Genomic DNA, 16,824 nt, shown 5'->3' with positions numbered 1-16,824 from the left:
ATATGACTGTCATTTCAGCAAGACATGGTAAAAGTAGAGCAGGTTGGAGATTTCATAAGCGAAATGATTAATCACATCACATAAGGCAGCTGTTCCCTATGTAATATATCTTGTCATATGACCTTTCGACTTTGTTGTAGAATAATAATTGCCTCTGCGTCATCTCCTCGGTAGGTTATGGCATAGATGACATTTATTGACTAGACAGCCTTGTACAAGTATTTTACGAGAAGTGTGCAAAAAGGCAATGCAGATGAGGAGCATCCGTGGAAGAGAGGCACTTGTCTTTATAAGCAGGATTTGTATTATCCGTGTTAGTGATGGAACCTGCTATTAGAAACCTCATCAAAGCTTTTGTGTCTTTCAATAGGGATTTATGTATTCAAATAAAATATCTGCCAGACAGGAGGCATGTGTGAAACAACCCTGGATGTCTTTGTTGTGGCTGTGACAACTATAGCATCACTTATGAGGGAGAGATGACTTACTTCCCACTGTTTAGTATAAGGATGCGCCATTTTCTTCCTCTGTGTAGAAGCAAATACCCTTTGTTTCCCCATCTCAGTTTGTGAAAGTACATTCAAATGGACAACAGCAATAAAAATGCAAATTCTGACAGAATGTTATCAGAGCACTTTATATCAGTTTATCTTATCCGGTCACATTAGCATTTAAAGCATTCATTTAGTTGCATCCTCCAACCCAACTGGGATAAAAGTCCTCCCAGTGTTCCTCATCTTGTGTTCAGATCTTCTTCATGTCTACACTTGGCTTTCTGCGGTGTACCAAAATAAAGGCTTTCACCTCTTTGATAGTCGAGCACGAGCTCTCTGTTGCATCTCCTAACCCCTTATTGAGCCTGAGAGAATATTCCCTACAAGAAACAATAACTTCCCCGTCAAGACAGAGACAGTTTCATTTCTCAGCGTAGCAATCGCACAAGGTGACTGTTTCTATTTGCTTCCCCGCGTTTGCCTTCATTCCTGCACTGATAGATGGATCAAATTCTAGCTGTAGGAAAGTATGACTTTTCTAACATCCTCACCAGCAGTGATTAATATTTTTCATGAGATGTTATCACCCTGAAATATTTGCTTTTCTGTGACTAGGAGCTCATACTGGAGGTGTAGAGATTTACTAAAAATCCTGCTTCATGCATTTATGGCTATCTGCTTTCACTATTTGGCCGCCATTGTTGCAAACTGAAACATACCCTCCACCACCCCAGTCTTCAACGATATGCTCTTCTATTGGCAGGTGGTGCTGCAGCTAACTGATTTTCACCTCTACAATACAACTATTCATGATTATATCCATATAATCATCTCTATGATACAGCGGCCGCTTGAACATGCTGCTTTCAATGGAGCCATTAATTCAATGTAATCATGTATTCAAAGTAAAATATAATGATAGTGTGTCTGGCTGTGCTTTTGGTGATCATAGTTTTGCCTTATTTTTTTGCAGTTGAACATAAAAACATGCATTAAACATCACTTAAGAGATTTCTCCCTTGGCCAGGGAGAAACATTAGAGAGAGATATTGAAACAGAGAAAATACAGCTGTTTGAACACTTCTGGTTCATTTAAACAACCTATTATGTTCTTAAATTGATATTTCGTTTGGTAAATTTACATTTAGAACATTGAGCAGTGATCACTTGAAACTCAAAGACACATTTTTAACTCAATTTAAAAGGTAGAGCTTGTCAAACACTGGGATTTATCTTCCTTATCTCGATGGAATTTGTAACAGCTCTTCCCCAAAGTAAGTAAATACATCACTTAACTTATTCAAACATTAATGGCTGATTTAACTTAACTTCATGCTGAAATCTATGTATTATTTAAGTCAATATTTTCTGTAGTAGAAATGTTTCCTACATGACTATAGGAGGCAATATGCCACGGATGATGAAAACTTAATTTTTAAACAACATGTGCTTAATTGTCTCAACAACATGTTTTTAATATTACAAATATTACAGGCACAGAGTGACAGCTAACACCAGCTTGCACTGATTTTTTGTTAGCAGCTGAGTTGAAAATCTGGGCATAGATAATGAATAAGAGCCATTCAGTTAAATGTTTTTTTTTTTCACTCAAATACTATACATTTCAATGAATGTAGCTAAGACACAATTCAGCATGCTTTACCTGCAGAGACTCATTGAAAGAAAGAGCATAGTTTGGCCATGCAAAGTCATCAGTGAGTTCAGCTGTTTCAGGGTAGAGTGTAAAATCCATGAAAACCAAGCTAACTCTTCAAGATACAGACGATCGTAGTTTAACTTTTCTCACAGCCTTCTTTGTGATAGAGTGATAATGTCTTCTTCCTTAACGTGTCAAATAGTCTATTGGGCCAGACAGATATAAACATTCAGCACAGGCAATGGCTTTGCCACCGTTCACAGCTTGTCAATCAGCACACTGAGGTAGGCTGAACTGTCAGTCAAAAGCCTGGTCCTGCCATACAGACTAATTGCATTAGCTCCAGTCATTTTGTGAAGGTTAATTGGTGGGGAAACCTTGGCTGCAGCATGGCGAGGTAATTGACAAAGATAAGGAGACAGCCGCCTTATCGCAGATTTTGTCAGCCTATGTGAACTTTATCATTTCTCTAAATATCAGACGTTAATAAAATTAGAAACGTAAAAGGCGCTTAAATCCATCTGAATAGTGAGTTTTCCATAACTTTCTGTCACACACAGGGCTGCACGGTAGCACCCACTTTAATTTGACATGTCATGAGTCAGCAGCTGAAGACACCGCTGGCAGATGCTTTTGGCTCAGAGGCCTAAATAACGTGCCGAGTTGATGGTCAGTTGATGGCCTGGAAAATTGCATTTAAACCTTCAGGTGTTATTCCAAGTTGTATCTTACTCTCAAATGCACAGAATTAAATTAAACTCCACTTTGGTCCTGTCCCTTTGATAAATGCGCTCTATAGCTCCTGTTCAGTAGATATCCTTTAGAGCTGAACTGCTAGAGTTTTGTTATAGATTAGTCCTTTTTTGTATCTACAGTGCAGAGATCACTGCACTAGTTTTAAAAAAAGAACTGGAGGAAGGACTTGCTTTCTTGTTTTCTGATAGCTATTGTTTTAATTCTCCTGCAGGGCTTCATTGATACATCAGCCTCCATCAGTTCAGTGTGATCCCATGCCATTTTCCATGGCTTATCATCTTTATAAGAGGTGTCACCTGAAGTAGAGCTTTTAGTTTGTAATGAGATTTTTTTTTTTTGCTCTCGTCTAAGCTTGAATCGTACTAGGTCATAAGCCTGCTGAAGGACTCTTGATACACTGAAGAACAATAGAGTGAAATATTGGGAATTTACAAGAGATGGCGGGGCAGTAAGTCATTTAAAGTTTTACAAAGTATGACAACTGTGTGGAATACCAAGTAGTTAGTGGGTTGAATGTAATTTTGGAGTAAACTGGTAGTAGTTTCACATTCAGAATGCCTGTGCAAGACTGTATTGGTCCTACCTTTGCACTCAAGGCGTTAATTACCCAAAAAGAATCTATCATTTGACATTTAGCACTAATGTATCATCAGCATTAATTGAGATCAACCCACACTTCAGCAGTACTTATTATCCTGATGCTAATTTGCTGTTAATGAGCAGGGACCAGCGCTAATTGGCAGCAGTAAGATGGTATTTGTCCTTTATTAATCTTATGCAAGATCTTGAAACCTAGCTACTTCCACAATTACAGTAACAATACTAGCAGCTTTTAAATGCATGTTAAATTCTGGAAGATTTTGTAATTATAGGAAATCAAGCCAATTAATCACATTTACCAAGTTTCTGCATGGAATAGGGTGCTTTTTTCAGGTGTTTTCAAATAGAGTTCAGGTTCTTATATGATTAACAACTCTTCACCTATAATATATTACTCCAAATACAGAACCCTATCAATACCTTTATCTCTTCATTTCAGGCTCAGGATGTCACATTGAGATAAATACTGTGGTGAAGGCTCCCTCTGGCTCTGGATTATATGAGGAAGCAACTCTTATTGTCATGTGGGAATAAAAGGCTTTGTGTCAAAAACAAATGAATTCATTTTGTTGGAGGTGGCGTACTATACTCCCCACTTAGGGGGGAAGTTAGGTTATACTAAGTTTTTGTTTTTTTTAATCGATTTGCGGTACTCCTGTCTGCTGAAAAGGACACACCAAATCCAACAAGTACATCACCGAAGCCATAAAAAGTGCTGAACTTTAAGCAAACAGTATTCAATGAAGACAGGACCATCAATTCTTTTTTAGGCAATATTCCCCGAGTAATTAATGTATAAGTTTAATATCCTCTGATATAACCCAAGCACATGAGCTCTCGTTCTCCCCCTCTCCAAAGCAATTCAGTACCTCAATGAGCACAATGTTTTCCTTCCCCAAGAGCAGTAGTTCCATTTCAACTCAATTGATTCTCCACTTCTGGTTTCCCATCTTTACTTTTTTTTCATTCTTTCCAGCGAGAAGTGAATGCATTTTCAATGACATCAAATAAAGGGCAGTCATTGGTATGGATGAGGAGGGTCCTCAGAGATTGAGGCACCTTCAACCGTCACAAAGCGCAAGATAAGGAGCATGGGAGAAACAAGAAAAAGCAAGGGCTCAAAACTGTAAAAACAGATCCTTTGATATCATGCTTTTGTAGCCACTTGGAGATAGAAAAGAAAAATATTCATTTAGTATGCACAATGAAATTGTTTGGACAGGCACACTGACGAACAGAGGGGACTGAGAGGCAGAGATAGCCAGTGAGGGTGGGTGAGGTTCAGTCTGGTTGGTTTGCATACAATATTCTACTGTTCGCAGGGGGACACAGTGGTTTGAAGATCGGTTTTCTCCACGTGGTGTTCTGCAGCTCCTGTCAAAGATTGCCTTGAAGCACTGGCTCTTGTGGCAAATCGACACTCCTGAGGCTCTTTGTGACTGAGGACGGCTCTTCGGCTTCACGTTTAAAGACCCCAGCCAGACACAGAGAACCACTGCAGCTGAAAGATTCCCCTTAAAGCTCTATCCAAACTGTCACTTTCACAAAACCCACTTTAGCCCTCTCCTGTAAGGCTGAATCAGCATTTGACCTTTGTGTTTACTATGTCCATTGGGCTTCTCTTAAAGCCTTTGATCAAATTTAGGTGTTTTACATGCTTCCAAAAAACAATGAAAGATAGACTGTTTTTCCACACTATCAGCTGAATTTGTGATATTTTATAGCCTTGTTTGAAAACAAAAAACAAAAAAAGGAGCCAATGATTTACTGAGAAGAAGTGGAAGTATGAAGGGTCCCTGATCAACAGAAATTTACAAGGCTGTGTTCGAATCATTCCTCAAGAGCAGGGTTTCAATAGGTTATCCACAGAAGAGGAAAAGAAAAAGAAAAACCTTCATTACCCAGCACATAAAGCCTAAATGGAAAAGAGACTGTGGAATGGCTGCCTGTGTCTGATAGAGGAATATACTCAGCTCTGATGCCTTGGGTGTTCTGGCCTGCTGCACTCAGGGCTAGCACTGGACCATACAGATTGCTGCCATTATGGAAAGTGGGTCTGTGGTGGCAAATAGACCCAAGCTTTCATAAGGCAACATACACTACTGGCTGCCTTAGGCTCGTTTGACGATCTGAATATATGTTATGGTGTGATGTGCATGAAATTAAGGCACTATAAATTAATTTTAATATAGTTGCTTTGTTTATCCCCTAACAACTTAAGACTACAGGCATTGTTTTTGTTGGCATATGCTGTGAATTCAATGGGACACCAGTGCAGGAGTTAAGGTACAGTGTTTGAATGCAAAATCTGTGTTTTGCAAAAACTACGTATCAGTGTAAGTACGCTTGTGCATTTGTGTTTACCCTAACAAAGAGAAGTAGTCCGGCTGTAATTTATGCATGGGTTTCAGTGGTGAGGCAGTGAATCAGTTGAAGGCTCACTAGAGTGAGTCACTGTGGACAAACAAAACACACCCAATGCATTCTAAATGAGAGGAGACTTCTCGGATCTAACTCAAACTTCCATTTAGCCACTAAAACGGATCTTGCACCGCTGCCGTGATGTGAGCGAGCCGAGGTCGGGTCAAGCTCAGTCTCAGCCGTGCGGTATTTGCGATAAAGGTTACAGACTGGGGAATAATAACAAGACTACGTTTTTCTTTGTGATATTTTTTTTGTCTTGCCAGATATTCTGCAGAGCAGAGGTGTATTTTTCATATTCATTTCATGGAACATTTGATTTGGAACCTCTTTCCTCCCAGGGGCTTTGAGAGCGTTCTTTTCTTCAATGCTCCTCTACTGCTGCTCTTTTGTCGTCATGAAGGTGGTTTTGTAATGGCAGCCTTTGGCATTCAATCGCAGTGTGTCCTCCACCACAGCATTTATTTCTCCCATTATCTGTACTTGAATAGCTGACCTGTGCTTTTACTTGATCGTCTCAGCCTTGCTGCAGATAATTTCTTAGTAGTGTGTCAGCCTAAAAGAATAACAATCAAAATTGTTCTATTCTCTAAAATTGCAATTCATTTGTGTTTAAAAGTGCAGTCTTTTGTGTGCCTCAGGGCATGCAATTTTAAGTGTGTATGAGCAGTCTTGCCTGAAAACTATCAGAAAGCTGTAGTTACAAAAGGTGTGACATTCAGTGATAGGTGCTGCCCTCACTTGTGAAACTCTATTCGAGCCATATGGCCTATAAAAACTTCTAAACAAAATGTCAGGGCTTGTTGAAAGTGGTTTTTGAATATACCACATACAGCTTGCTGTACTATGCATGAATTTACCACATCTAGCTTTGATAAAGACTGGGAATAGGAAAGCAGAAAAGGGGAATTGAAGATGAAGAAATATTAGCTTTCCCCCGCCTTAATATACAAAGCACAAATTGGAGTCTATATGAGCCAACTCAAATCTATGAGAAACATATAAAGCCTCAATTTATAGCACCAACACTCTAGTGTACCAGTTTATCAGCATTCAGTACAGTGTTTATTGTTGGGACAAGATTCAGACCTGGCATGCATTTTGTTTCTCCAATACTATGGAATACTGTTATTATTATTCTGTTGAACCTCTTATGTAATTTTAATGTGACACACAGCGTGCAGTTTTCACGAACTGGAGGTTTTTGTCCGTGTATTGGTGTGTGTTTGTGAATATTAAATCTAGAGAACACAGAGATTTGTTATTGGACAGTGCAGTCCAATCATGGTAGCAGCATTAGATCCTGGGATTGACACATTAGGTTCAGTAACAACATGGGAGGCGTGGAGTAAGGTGTGGAGGTCTAGATGGATTCCGATTTTCATGAAGGAGACCAGTGTTTGCATCCCAATAAAATCCTATATCCAAATCTTAAACAAGTGTACATACATACATACAAGAAAATCCATTACAACAAAACATATTGGAATTGAATATTAAATTAAACCAAATTTGAACATCAGCATGTTAATATACTTCCAAGCAGAAAGCTAATTTGATGTTTAGAGTTAAAATGTTTACCAGTGTCACCATCTTAATTAAGTGTGTTAGCATGCTAACATTTGCTTATTAGCATTAAACTCAATGTAGAGTTGAAGCTAATAAGAATGCAATTAGTTTGGCAAATATTTGGTCATTAACAAAAACAAAATTTCTTCTGGAAGCCATACATTTCTATAAAAAAAAATGTGGTGTCTATCCACCCACTGATGAATTGATTGATGACCGACACTGACATCCATAGAGTATGGCTAAAACTGTCATTGAGCTCTGTCAAGGGTTCTGCATATTTGTCCAATATACACCCTTTTCTTTTAATTTGGTAGAAATTCAATTATTCCTGCCATTACCCATAAAATCCCAGCACAAGCCTTACAACTAGCGCTGGTCCCTACCTAACTGTGATTGTAATGTGATAAACTAAACTCACAAAAAGGTCAAATGACAGCAGGAATGCTCTTCAGGTACACTATGGCAATTGGAGTTTCAACTTGAAGTATATTCTCTCTGCCATAAACTGTCACATGTACTCTATTAAAACAGCGTGAATATTCCTGTTCTGTAGAGCCATGTCCTCTAACATACAAAACCACCTTCCCAACCCCCCCCCCCCCCCCCCCCCCCCCCCCCCCTCCGAAATGTTGAATGGAAAGAGAAGAATAGATGCCACACACATAACGTGATGTTTTTTAACAGTCTTCAAGCAGTGCCTTCATTTACAGTACATTTTGATTAGTACTAATTACAAATTAGTGGTTATTAGAGGATACTTTTTAATACTAATATTTTAATATCTCTGGGTTGCCTAACATAATAGTAATCACTTTGATGTACTTCATGAATGAAAAATTGATTTAATACTGTCATCACTTCTGTTCTTAAGTACCCTACACCATACATTCATACTGTATGGTGGATATAACATTGAACAGAAGAGGAAAGACTGAAAATACCTGTTTAGAAAAGGGTAGTGTTCGATGGATATTTCACTATATTTAAAAAATAAACAAAAAGTATTAGATTATTTGTAGCTTTCAAGTCAAATTAAATGCTCTAATAAAATAATTTAATGCACTATAATGTAGGGACCAGAACTGATTAGATGAATTCCTTCCAAATAATCACAACAGGCGGCAGTTCACAAAACCAGTTTCAACCTGCAATTGAGTATAAACAACCCATTGCCGCATGTTAAAATCAATCTAAAAAAATTGCTTCAAAATACATATCATTATTGGTGATTGCAGTCTTGCAATCACTGCCATATACCTGTTGCAGCAGGCGGCAATATATTTATTTTATGTCCTTGTCAGTTATAAGTTGACCCTTGAACTACACTTTAATGCTGCAATGAAGGCTGTAATAATAAATAATTTGGTGATGTAACAGAGTAAGGTTATGCTCTGAATGAAAGACTGTGCTGCTACAGTATTTACTGCGAGAGCTGCAATATTTACCATTCAAATGTTGCTTTAAATAATATTTTATAACATGAAATAAGAGAGGAAAACAGTATTCAGCCCAGTTTAATGTATTGGAATGTATCTGTTGCTGCAAACCATATCACTGAAAGTGTAGAAAATCGGAAAGAGCATTCAAAACCCAGTGCTTGTGTGCGTATCATTTACTGTATTTTGTATTTAAGAGACAAGATCAACATGAAGCATCAAAATATGAAAATCATCTCTTACAGAGTTTGTTTTTAGTCTCTACAATGGCCTCTTCAGATTAGAGATAAAGAGCTATTTTTCTTATGTTGGCCGTAATGGCAAAAGATAAATTAACTTAATTTAAGACAATCCTGCAATCACACCTTGTCTGCGATTTCCTTCTTTTCTCTTGTATAATCAGTGCTTGAAATTTCTTTTAATGTATGCAGGTTTTCAGAGGAAAATCCTAAATACATTGATCCAAAGTGTCATTTCACATGGTGTTGTGAAATTGATTTAATGCAGCTTCTTAACATAGGCTTCGGTTGCATCCTTAGTTGCATCTGACAGTCCTCAGGTTAATGGTGTGAAAACAGGGACCCTGTTTTTCCCAACCTGTCAAGTGGTAATTGGCCGACGGTTTCCTTTAATAACAGTCTGCCATAGGGACTGCAAACACCTCTTAAATTGTGTACAAAATAATTGGTGGGGCTTGAACAAGAAAAGCATGCAGTAAACATGAATCCTCAGCTTTGAGTGCACCATTTCAGTACCAAAATCTGCAATATAAGTTACATTTTTTCCATCTTATCATGATAAAGTGTAATTAATGTCTTCTTGTCTCTGTATTGCAGGTTATCCATCCATGCTCATGAGAGAGACACTGAAAGGAAGACAGCTGAAGAAACAATAAGATGAGACCATTTAATGATGGTAACCACTAAGGAGAAAAGCACAAGCCAACCTGAGGTTTTGAACTCTCTTTTAAACATCACCACTGCAAACAAACCTCAATGAATGAAACTCAGTGTACAGGCAATTTTTTTTGATTGGTATATGGGGACAATACCATCCATCAATGAAGAGGAGACAAATAAATGGATTGTTTCTAGCCCTGAGAACAGTTGAACATCAGGCGGATTTTCAAACAAGATTGTCCCAGATATACTGAAACCACAGTGGTATCACCCTCCTCTCACTTTTCTGGCCCTGCACATGACTCTCAGAGAAGAACCAATGGCCTGCAGTTTAGGCATGGTGATGAGTGCCTTGTTTTGGTCTGTAGCCATTGTGTATTTGACTCATATTGACAGAGTCAATGGAGACTGCTGGCTAATTGAGGGTGAAAAGGGCTTTGTATGGCTTGCGATTTGTAGCCAAAACCAACCACCTTATGAGGCCATCCCACAGCATATCAACAGCACCATTGTGGACCTTCGTCTGAATGAAAACAAAATCAAAAGTATCCATTATTCTGCCCTTAGTCGCTTTGCCAACTTGACTTACCTGAACCTGACTAAGAATGAAATCTCCTACATAGAGGATGGGGCCTTTTCTGCTCAGTTTAACTTACAAGTCCTTCAAATGGGCTTCAACAAGTTGCGGAACCTGACAGAGGGGATCCTCAGGGGTTTAGGAAAGCTGCAGTACCTCTACCTCCAGGCAAATCTGATTGAGACTGTGACACCCAATGCCTTTTGGGAATGCCCCAACATTGAGAACATTGACCTCTCCATGAACCGAATCCAGCAGTTAGATGGATCCACGTTTACCAGTTTGACTAAACTTACCACCTGCGAGCTGTACACAAACCCTTTCAACTGCTCCTGTGAATTACTTGGTTTTGTCAAATGGCTCTCAGTTTTCCCTAACAGGACAAATGAGCGGATGGTGTGTGACTCCCCACCTGGCGTCTCTGGTTATAGTTTATTGAGCCAGATTCCTAACAAGCCAACATATCGAAATGCTCTCCACCTGCTCACCACTGTGTGTACTGATGACTATGTGACACCATTTTTTCCTATGCCCATAGAGCCCACAACCCCTCCTCCGGACATGACACTTTGTGGGCTAGAGGATTGTCCATCAGGGACAGAACCAGAAGACATTACAATCAGTACAACCTACAGTGATGTAGAAACAAACCCTGTGATGAAACTGAAGCAAGTAACGAATACAGGGGCCACCATCACTGTTCAGATTCCTCATCCCTACAAGAAGATGTACATCCTGGTTCTGTACAACAACAGCTTCTTTACAGATATCCAAAACCTGAAAGATATAAAGGAGGATATTGAACTAAAAAACCTTAAACCCCACACGAACTACACATACTGTGTTGCTTCAATTCGTAATTCTCTTAGACACAACCACACTTGTCTGACAATCACTACTGGCCCTTGGAATGGAAAGGGTAGAGTCGTAAACAATGCAACTGCTACTCACTACATTATGACCATTTTAGGCTGCCTCTTTAGCATGGTAATTTTTTTGGGGGTGGTCTACTACTGCTTGAGAAGAAAGCGTCAGCAAGATGAAAAGCACAAAAAAGCAGGAAACCTGAAGAAAAATATTATGGAACTCAAATATGGACAAGAACTGGAAGGAGGGACTATTTCTCGAATGTCTCAGAAGCAGTTGTTGGTCGGGGACAGCATGGCTCGTATGCCATATATACCATCTGCAAGTGAAATGGAGCAGTACAAATTTCATGATATGAGTGATACTCCTAAAATGATGAAGGGGAATTACATGGACGTGCGAAGTGTGGACCACCATGAACGCAGGGAGTGTGACATGGGAATGCCTGGGAATAGCCAGGGGTCAGTGGCAGAGATTTCCACCATTGCAAAAGAGGTGGATAAAGTCAATCAGATAATTAACAACTGTATAGATGCTCTGAAGTCAGAATCCACGTCCTTTCAAGGGGGGAAATCTGGAGCAGTGTCGACTGCAGAGCCCCAGCTCGTACTATTATCTGAACACCCACAGAGTAAAAATGCCCTTCTGTCCCCAGTGTATAAGGACAGCTACCATCATTCTCTGCAGAGGCATCGGACTTCAGATGTCTCGCCAAAGAGGCCCAGCACTGCCACAGGAGGGCCCATGCGAAGCCCCAGGCCTTATCGCTCGGATTCCAAGTACACAGAGAAAACCACCCCAACAGGAGAGACCATCCTCACTGTAACACCTGCTGCCGCTATCCTGAGGGCTGAGGCGGAGAAGATCCGTCAGTACAGCGACCACCGGCACTCGTATCCCGACGCTCAGATAGAGGAGCTTGAAGGACCTGACGGCCACAAGTCCTCCATGTTGGAGCCTCTTACTCACTCCCGCTCCAGAGACTTAGCATATTCTCAGCTCTCATCTCAGTATCACAATCTGAGCTACTCCTCGAGTCCCGAATACTACTGCAAACCTTCACACACCATCTGGGAGCGATTCAAGCTCCACCGGAAGCGGCACAAAGATGATGAATACATGGCTGCGGGCCATGCGCTGCGCAAGAAAGTCCAGTTTGCAAAGGATGAGGACCTGCATGATATTTTAGACTACTGGAAAGGTGTATCAGCCCAACATAAATCATAACCTCTTTTAGGTGTTTTTAAATGGACCGCACACATTGCAGAAATGACACAAGAACCTCATCAGACAATTGATCAATGGATACTTCATATTATAATCAACTACTCACTCGCGTGTATCACATTCTCTTTTGACTGTGAGGAAAATTGGGTAAAGATTCTTTAAATTTGTCATATTATGTAAAGCATTCATCTGGAAAACTTTTATCTATTAAAGAGAAAATATATTGCAAATGAATAATATATATGTTACATTGGATTATAGGTTTTTGGGTATCGCATGGCCAAGTCCTGTGACAGTGGATTTGCTGTTGTGTAATATGAAACTACTATATGAAGATATGTCTACTGAAACTTCAATATTTTTTGAAGAACTATCTGGACCCTTCATTCAAAAGGAACTTCTTTTTTCGTTCCCTGCATATATTTAATTCAATAAAACTATGTACAGATATGGTTTTCTATATTTGCAATGTTTGCTGTGTAAATGGAAAAGTATTAGTGAAGGAATCAGGTTTATCAAACGGAGTGCTGTTCATTAAGAATATCTTGTCGCTGAAGAACAGCATGTCCTGCTTTAAACCTGTTAGAACATTTGTCATTTCAACCATCGCCGCCTGTTTTTTTATAACTTGTTTCTTTTTTTTTTTAAAGCTTTTACATACATTTACAAGATACAGATGGATTCAGTTTTAAAGTCCCCTTAATCACACTTCTCAGTATTCACTGGATGGAAATCTGATAGGCTTCATGCAGGCAAGGTGAAGTATCTCACATCCTGTAATGAAGGTCTCAGTCGTCAGTTTCATGAACCATCATTTGTATCTTTATTACCAAAGTAGATAAAGCTGAAATGTTTACAATGCTTCTGCACAGTCTGGGAATCGTATGAACATACAGCAGTAGGTCTTTGTTGACTTTTTTCCTTTTTATTTTGTATCAGTTACTCCTTCAGAAGTGAGAATATTGGGAAACAATCATATCCACATACAGGATATAGTATTGAAAGCCTACTATTAATCACTAACAAGCTCGTTCCAAACAGGCTCATGGTGATTCATCGCATATTCATTAATGAGCAATAAATATGTATTTTAACACCCATATTTATTTAAAGACTTGCAATAGCAAACTTTAAGTGTATTTTGTAGGATATGGATTCATTCAGAAGCAGAGAAACAGCTTATCATATCAGTCATTCTATGGCTACTCTCGACCTCCAAAGTGTGATTGTAACGATTTTACAAGATTGCAATCATTCATTTCAGGAAGAAACCAAGAAAATAGCAGCAAGATTTTTTTTTTTTTTTTTTTTTAAATTCTGTCCATCCTATCGTGGTCCTCCCTTGATGAATTCAATTAAAGAAAATTAGTACTATTGCATCAGGGTTGTGATAGATGATAATTAATCTGTACTTGTTTGTCATGTTTATACAGATGACAGATTACAATCAATTTTTTAGGAAATGAAACATTTTCTGGATTTTCCTCTGTAACACTTGACGAAAATATATAACATTATTGCTGACAAGATATACTTAAGCTACTCTGTGTCAGGTCACCCTACTTGCATCTCTAGCTTCACTTAAAACATACAGAAAGTTACTGAGAATACAGATACCAGCATCAGGCCTGTGGAGGAAACAAAACTTCAACACTTCAATATTTATGAATGGAGGAATGAATACAAGCATGAAATAAGGACAGACATGTACTGTATGGATTGTCTGTTGAGGTGCAGACCAAAGTCTGCAGTCTGACAGGAGAGCTGACCTGAGGGAATTAATTTATCTGGTGACATATTTCTCCATCAACTCCTTTTTTTTTTTTTTCCTCCTGTAGACATCGAGTATGTAACTGCAGGCATTCGTTAGCCCTATTTTTCTATGTTCTAACACTGCGTCCATTTCATGTAAGTGTGTCATGACGCCGTTATTATTCATTAATGTGAAATGAACCATTCATGAGCCTGATGTGAATGTGTTACATAAGCACCTTGTGAAGTGTTAACTTGGTTGTCTGACTTAATATTTCAACCGCCTTAAGATTTTGGGATATGTGTACAAGTGTATATTTCCTCTGTTTTCTTTCCAATGTTGATACTGTTGACAAGTCTCCATTTGTTGTTATTTTTATAAAAGCATTTCAGTATATTCTGAGAGCTGTCAGGTTTCTAGTTCATTTAGCTATTTAGCAACATGTTTTTTATACTGCATATTGTAGCACTTGTGTCTAATAAGAGTTTAAAGTGTTGAGAAAAACCTTTAGAAAGATCAAAAGTTGTTGTTTCAAGTGCATCAAAACAAACAAGAGCACAAAATGTGTTTTTTTTATTTTATTTCTTAATACTATGTTATCTGCTTTCAGACAAAGTACTGTGAAATAAAGTTAAGGGTGCACATACAGTATACACTCAGCATCTTCATTATGACTTTTATGCCAGTATTGCTTTAAAGCTGCTCTACTTTGGAAAAATAAGCATTATTGTTGTATTTTCAGCTCATATTTTGTGACTTCAAATGCAATATAATAGGCCAGTTGAGCAAAGCATTTTAAAATAATGACCTCCTGTCTAACTTGCATCCCACTCTACTCAAAAATGTGTTTTATTGTTCCTTCAGTTGGATGTTTAGGCTTCACTCTGCAGAATGATTTATGTGCACTTGACACTAAAACGTTTCTCTATGCCCTTAAATCATAGTTAAAAGTGTGTACATAGTTTGGGGGCCAATTGTGGTTCAGTATGCAACTGCCACAGGTGTGATGTGGAAACTTGAAAGTCACCAGTGCACAGAAGCTAAACATTTTAAACCACGTAGAAAATTTAAAAAAAACAACAACTATTGTTAATTACTTATTGAACGTTAAGTACTAATAGTATTATTAAGTATTTTTAGATGTCTTAGAATATGTCTGGAAACGAATCCCGCCAGCACCTGTCCTGCCATTGTTTCTCATTAATGCACAGATTTAGGCAGCAAGGTTACGCAAAATGTAATTCGGTCTGAATTTGAACATTTGGCTTCTATTCATTTTCTTGTCATCGTTATTGGCCCCCGTGTGTATTTTTGTACACGTTAAGCATAATCACTTTGCAAAGAGTATTTTTTTCATCCCACTCATTTGTGATTTTGTGGCTGATTATGACACCATGTGTGCTATAACAGACCTGGAGTGCACTAAAGGAGGGTTTTAACACAAATCAGGTAAGCTTGCACAGCTGGTGATGGCGCATCAATATAGACCTTCTCAAAAATCATATCCACTGCTTTCATGTTGGTTACGCTTGTCTGTCTCATTATGATATAAATTCTTCATTCAACAGACATGTCTCCATGCAAACCCGGTCACATGTTTTGATGTGATTAGAGTAATAATGACAGTAAGTACTGAGCGATGGATTAAGAGCTTATTCTTACCAAACTACCTTGTATATCTGAACCCATGTTGTGGTTTATGCATGTATTTTTCTTGTTTTTGTAGATAACCGGCCAAACGCACATGCCGTTTAGTTGTGATATTTCCAGTGCAATTTTATTTTTCAGCCATTGAAAGCATTAACAGTAAATATAAGGTTTCATCCTCTCAGAATCAAAGAGCAGTGGTTTCTTTCCTCGCCATTTAGCACCCATCATACAGAGAGAAAAGGAGCAAAAATACCCTTCTCTTCACCAAAAGTAGCCCCAATAGACCCTAAATCAAAGGAGCCGCATGTCGCATTTCTGCCATTGTCATGATTACATGGTTAAAACCATCACAGAGGGTAAAAGATAGCATTCAAAAGCTTTTTATATGTATTTGGAGGTCCACTCTTTGCTTTCTGTAAACATAATATGAGCAGTAAACATTTGCGGTGGCTGCTGATTACTAGAGTCAAGAAAAGTACAAGAAGTCAAGGTCCAGACTGTTTTGTTGTTTCAAAGTCTACACATCTCATTTAGTTTACACTTTCTGGCTTCCGCAAACTGTGAAACTTGCAGTATATGACACCTGCTAATGCCTGCTCATTACTACCTCCTTAAAAAATGCAGTCAACTCTCGATGAACAACAAAGCAATAACCATATTGCTTTTCTTTGCTTGGCTCGCCTCAGCCATCGATAGCTTGTTTACAGTTCTGCTTCTGCTGGACGTCCACTTGCCTTTCTATTGCAATTTACTTGCTTGGCTTGCCTGGAGGGAAATGAAGGGTAGAGACTGTGCAAGGAAGGTGTCGACTTTGATTTGTTGTTGTTACTCACATCGCTGAACAACAGAGGTTAACATTAAGGCAGAAATTACAAACAGACTCTGATCGTAACTCCTCACTTAATCTTTGCGTGG

At 38.7% G+C, this 16,824-nt stretch overlaps 1 protein-coding gene across 1 annotated transcript; it reads left to right on the top strand.

Moving 5' to 3' along the window:
• The first annotated feature begins 10,133 nt into the window (after positions 1 to 10,133).
• elfn1a (extracellular leucine-rich repeat and fibronectin type III domain containing 1a) lies at positions 10,134 to 12,506 on the top strand. The gene has a single exon (XM_062439263.1). The coding sequence runs from the start codon at positions 10,134 to 10,136 to the stop codon at positions 12,504 to 12,506; it is 2,373 nt and encodes a 790-aa protein (XP_062295247.1).
• The last annotated feature ends 4,318 nt before the right edge of the window (positions 12,507 to 16,824 follow it).

Source organism: Scomber scombrus, chromosome 18 (assembly GCF_963691925.1).
Source record: "Scomber scombrus chromosome 18, fScoSco1.1, whole genome shotgun sequence".
In the NCBI taxonomy this organism is placed as follows: Eukaryota; Metazoa; Chordata; class Actinopteri; order Scombriformes; family Scombridae; genus Scomber; species Scomber scombrus.
Note: the sequence above shows the minus strand (reverse complement) of the source record. Positions and strands in the feature narration are given on the sequence as shown.

Bases quoted from the DNA above. Each gene is read 5' to 3' on its own strand.
- elfn1a (XM_062439263.1), top strand. From the start codon at position 10,134: ATGACTCTCAGAGAAGAACCAATGGCCTGCAGTTTAGGCATGGTGATG.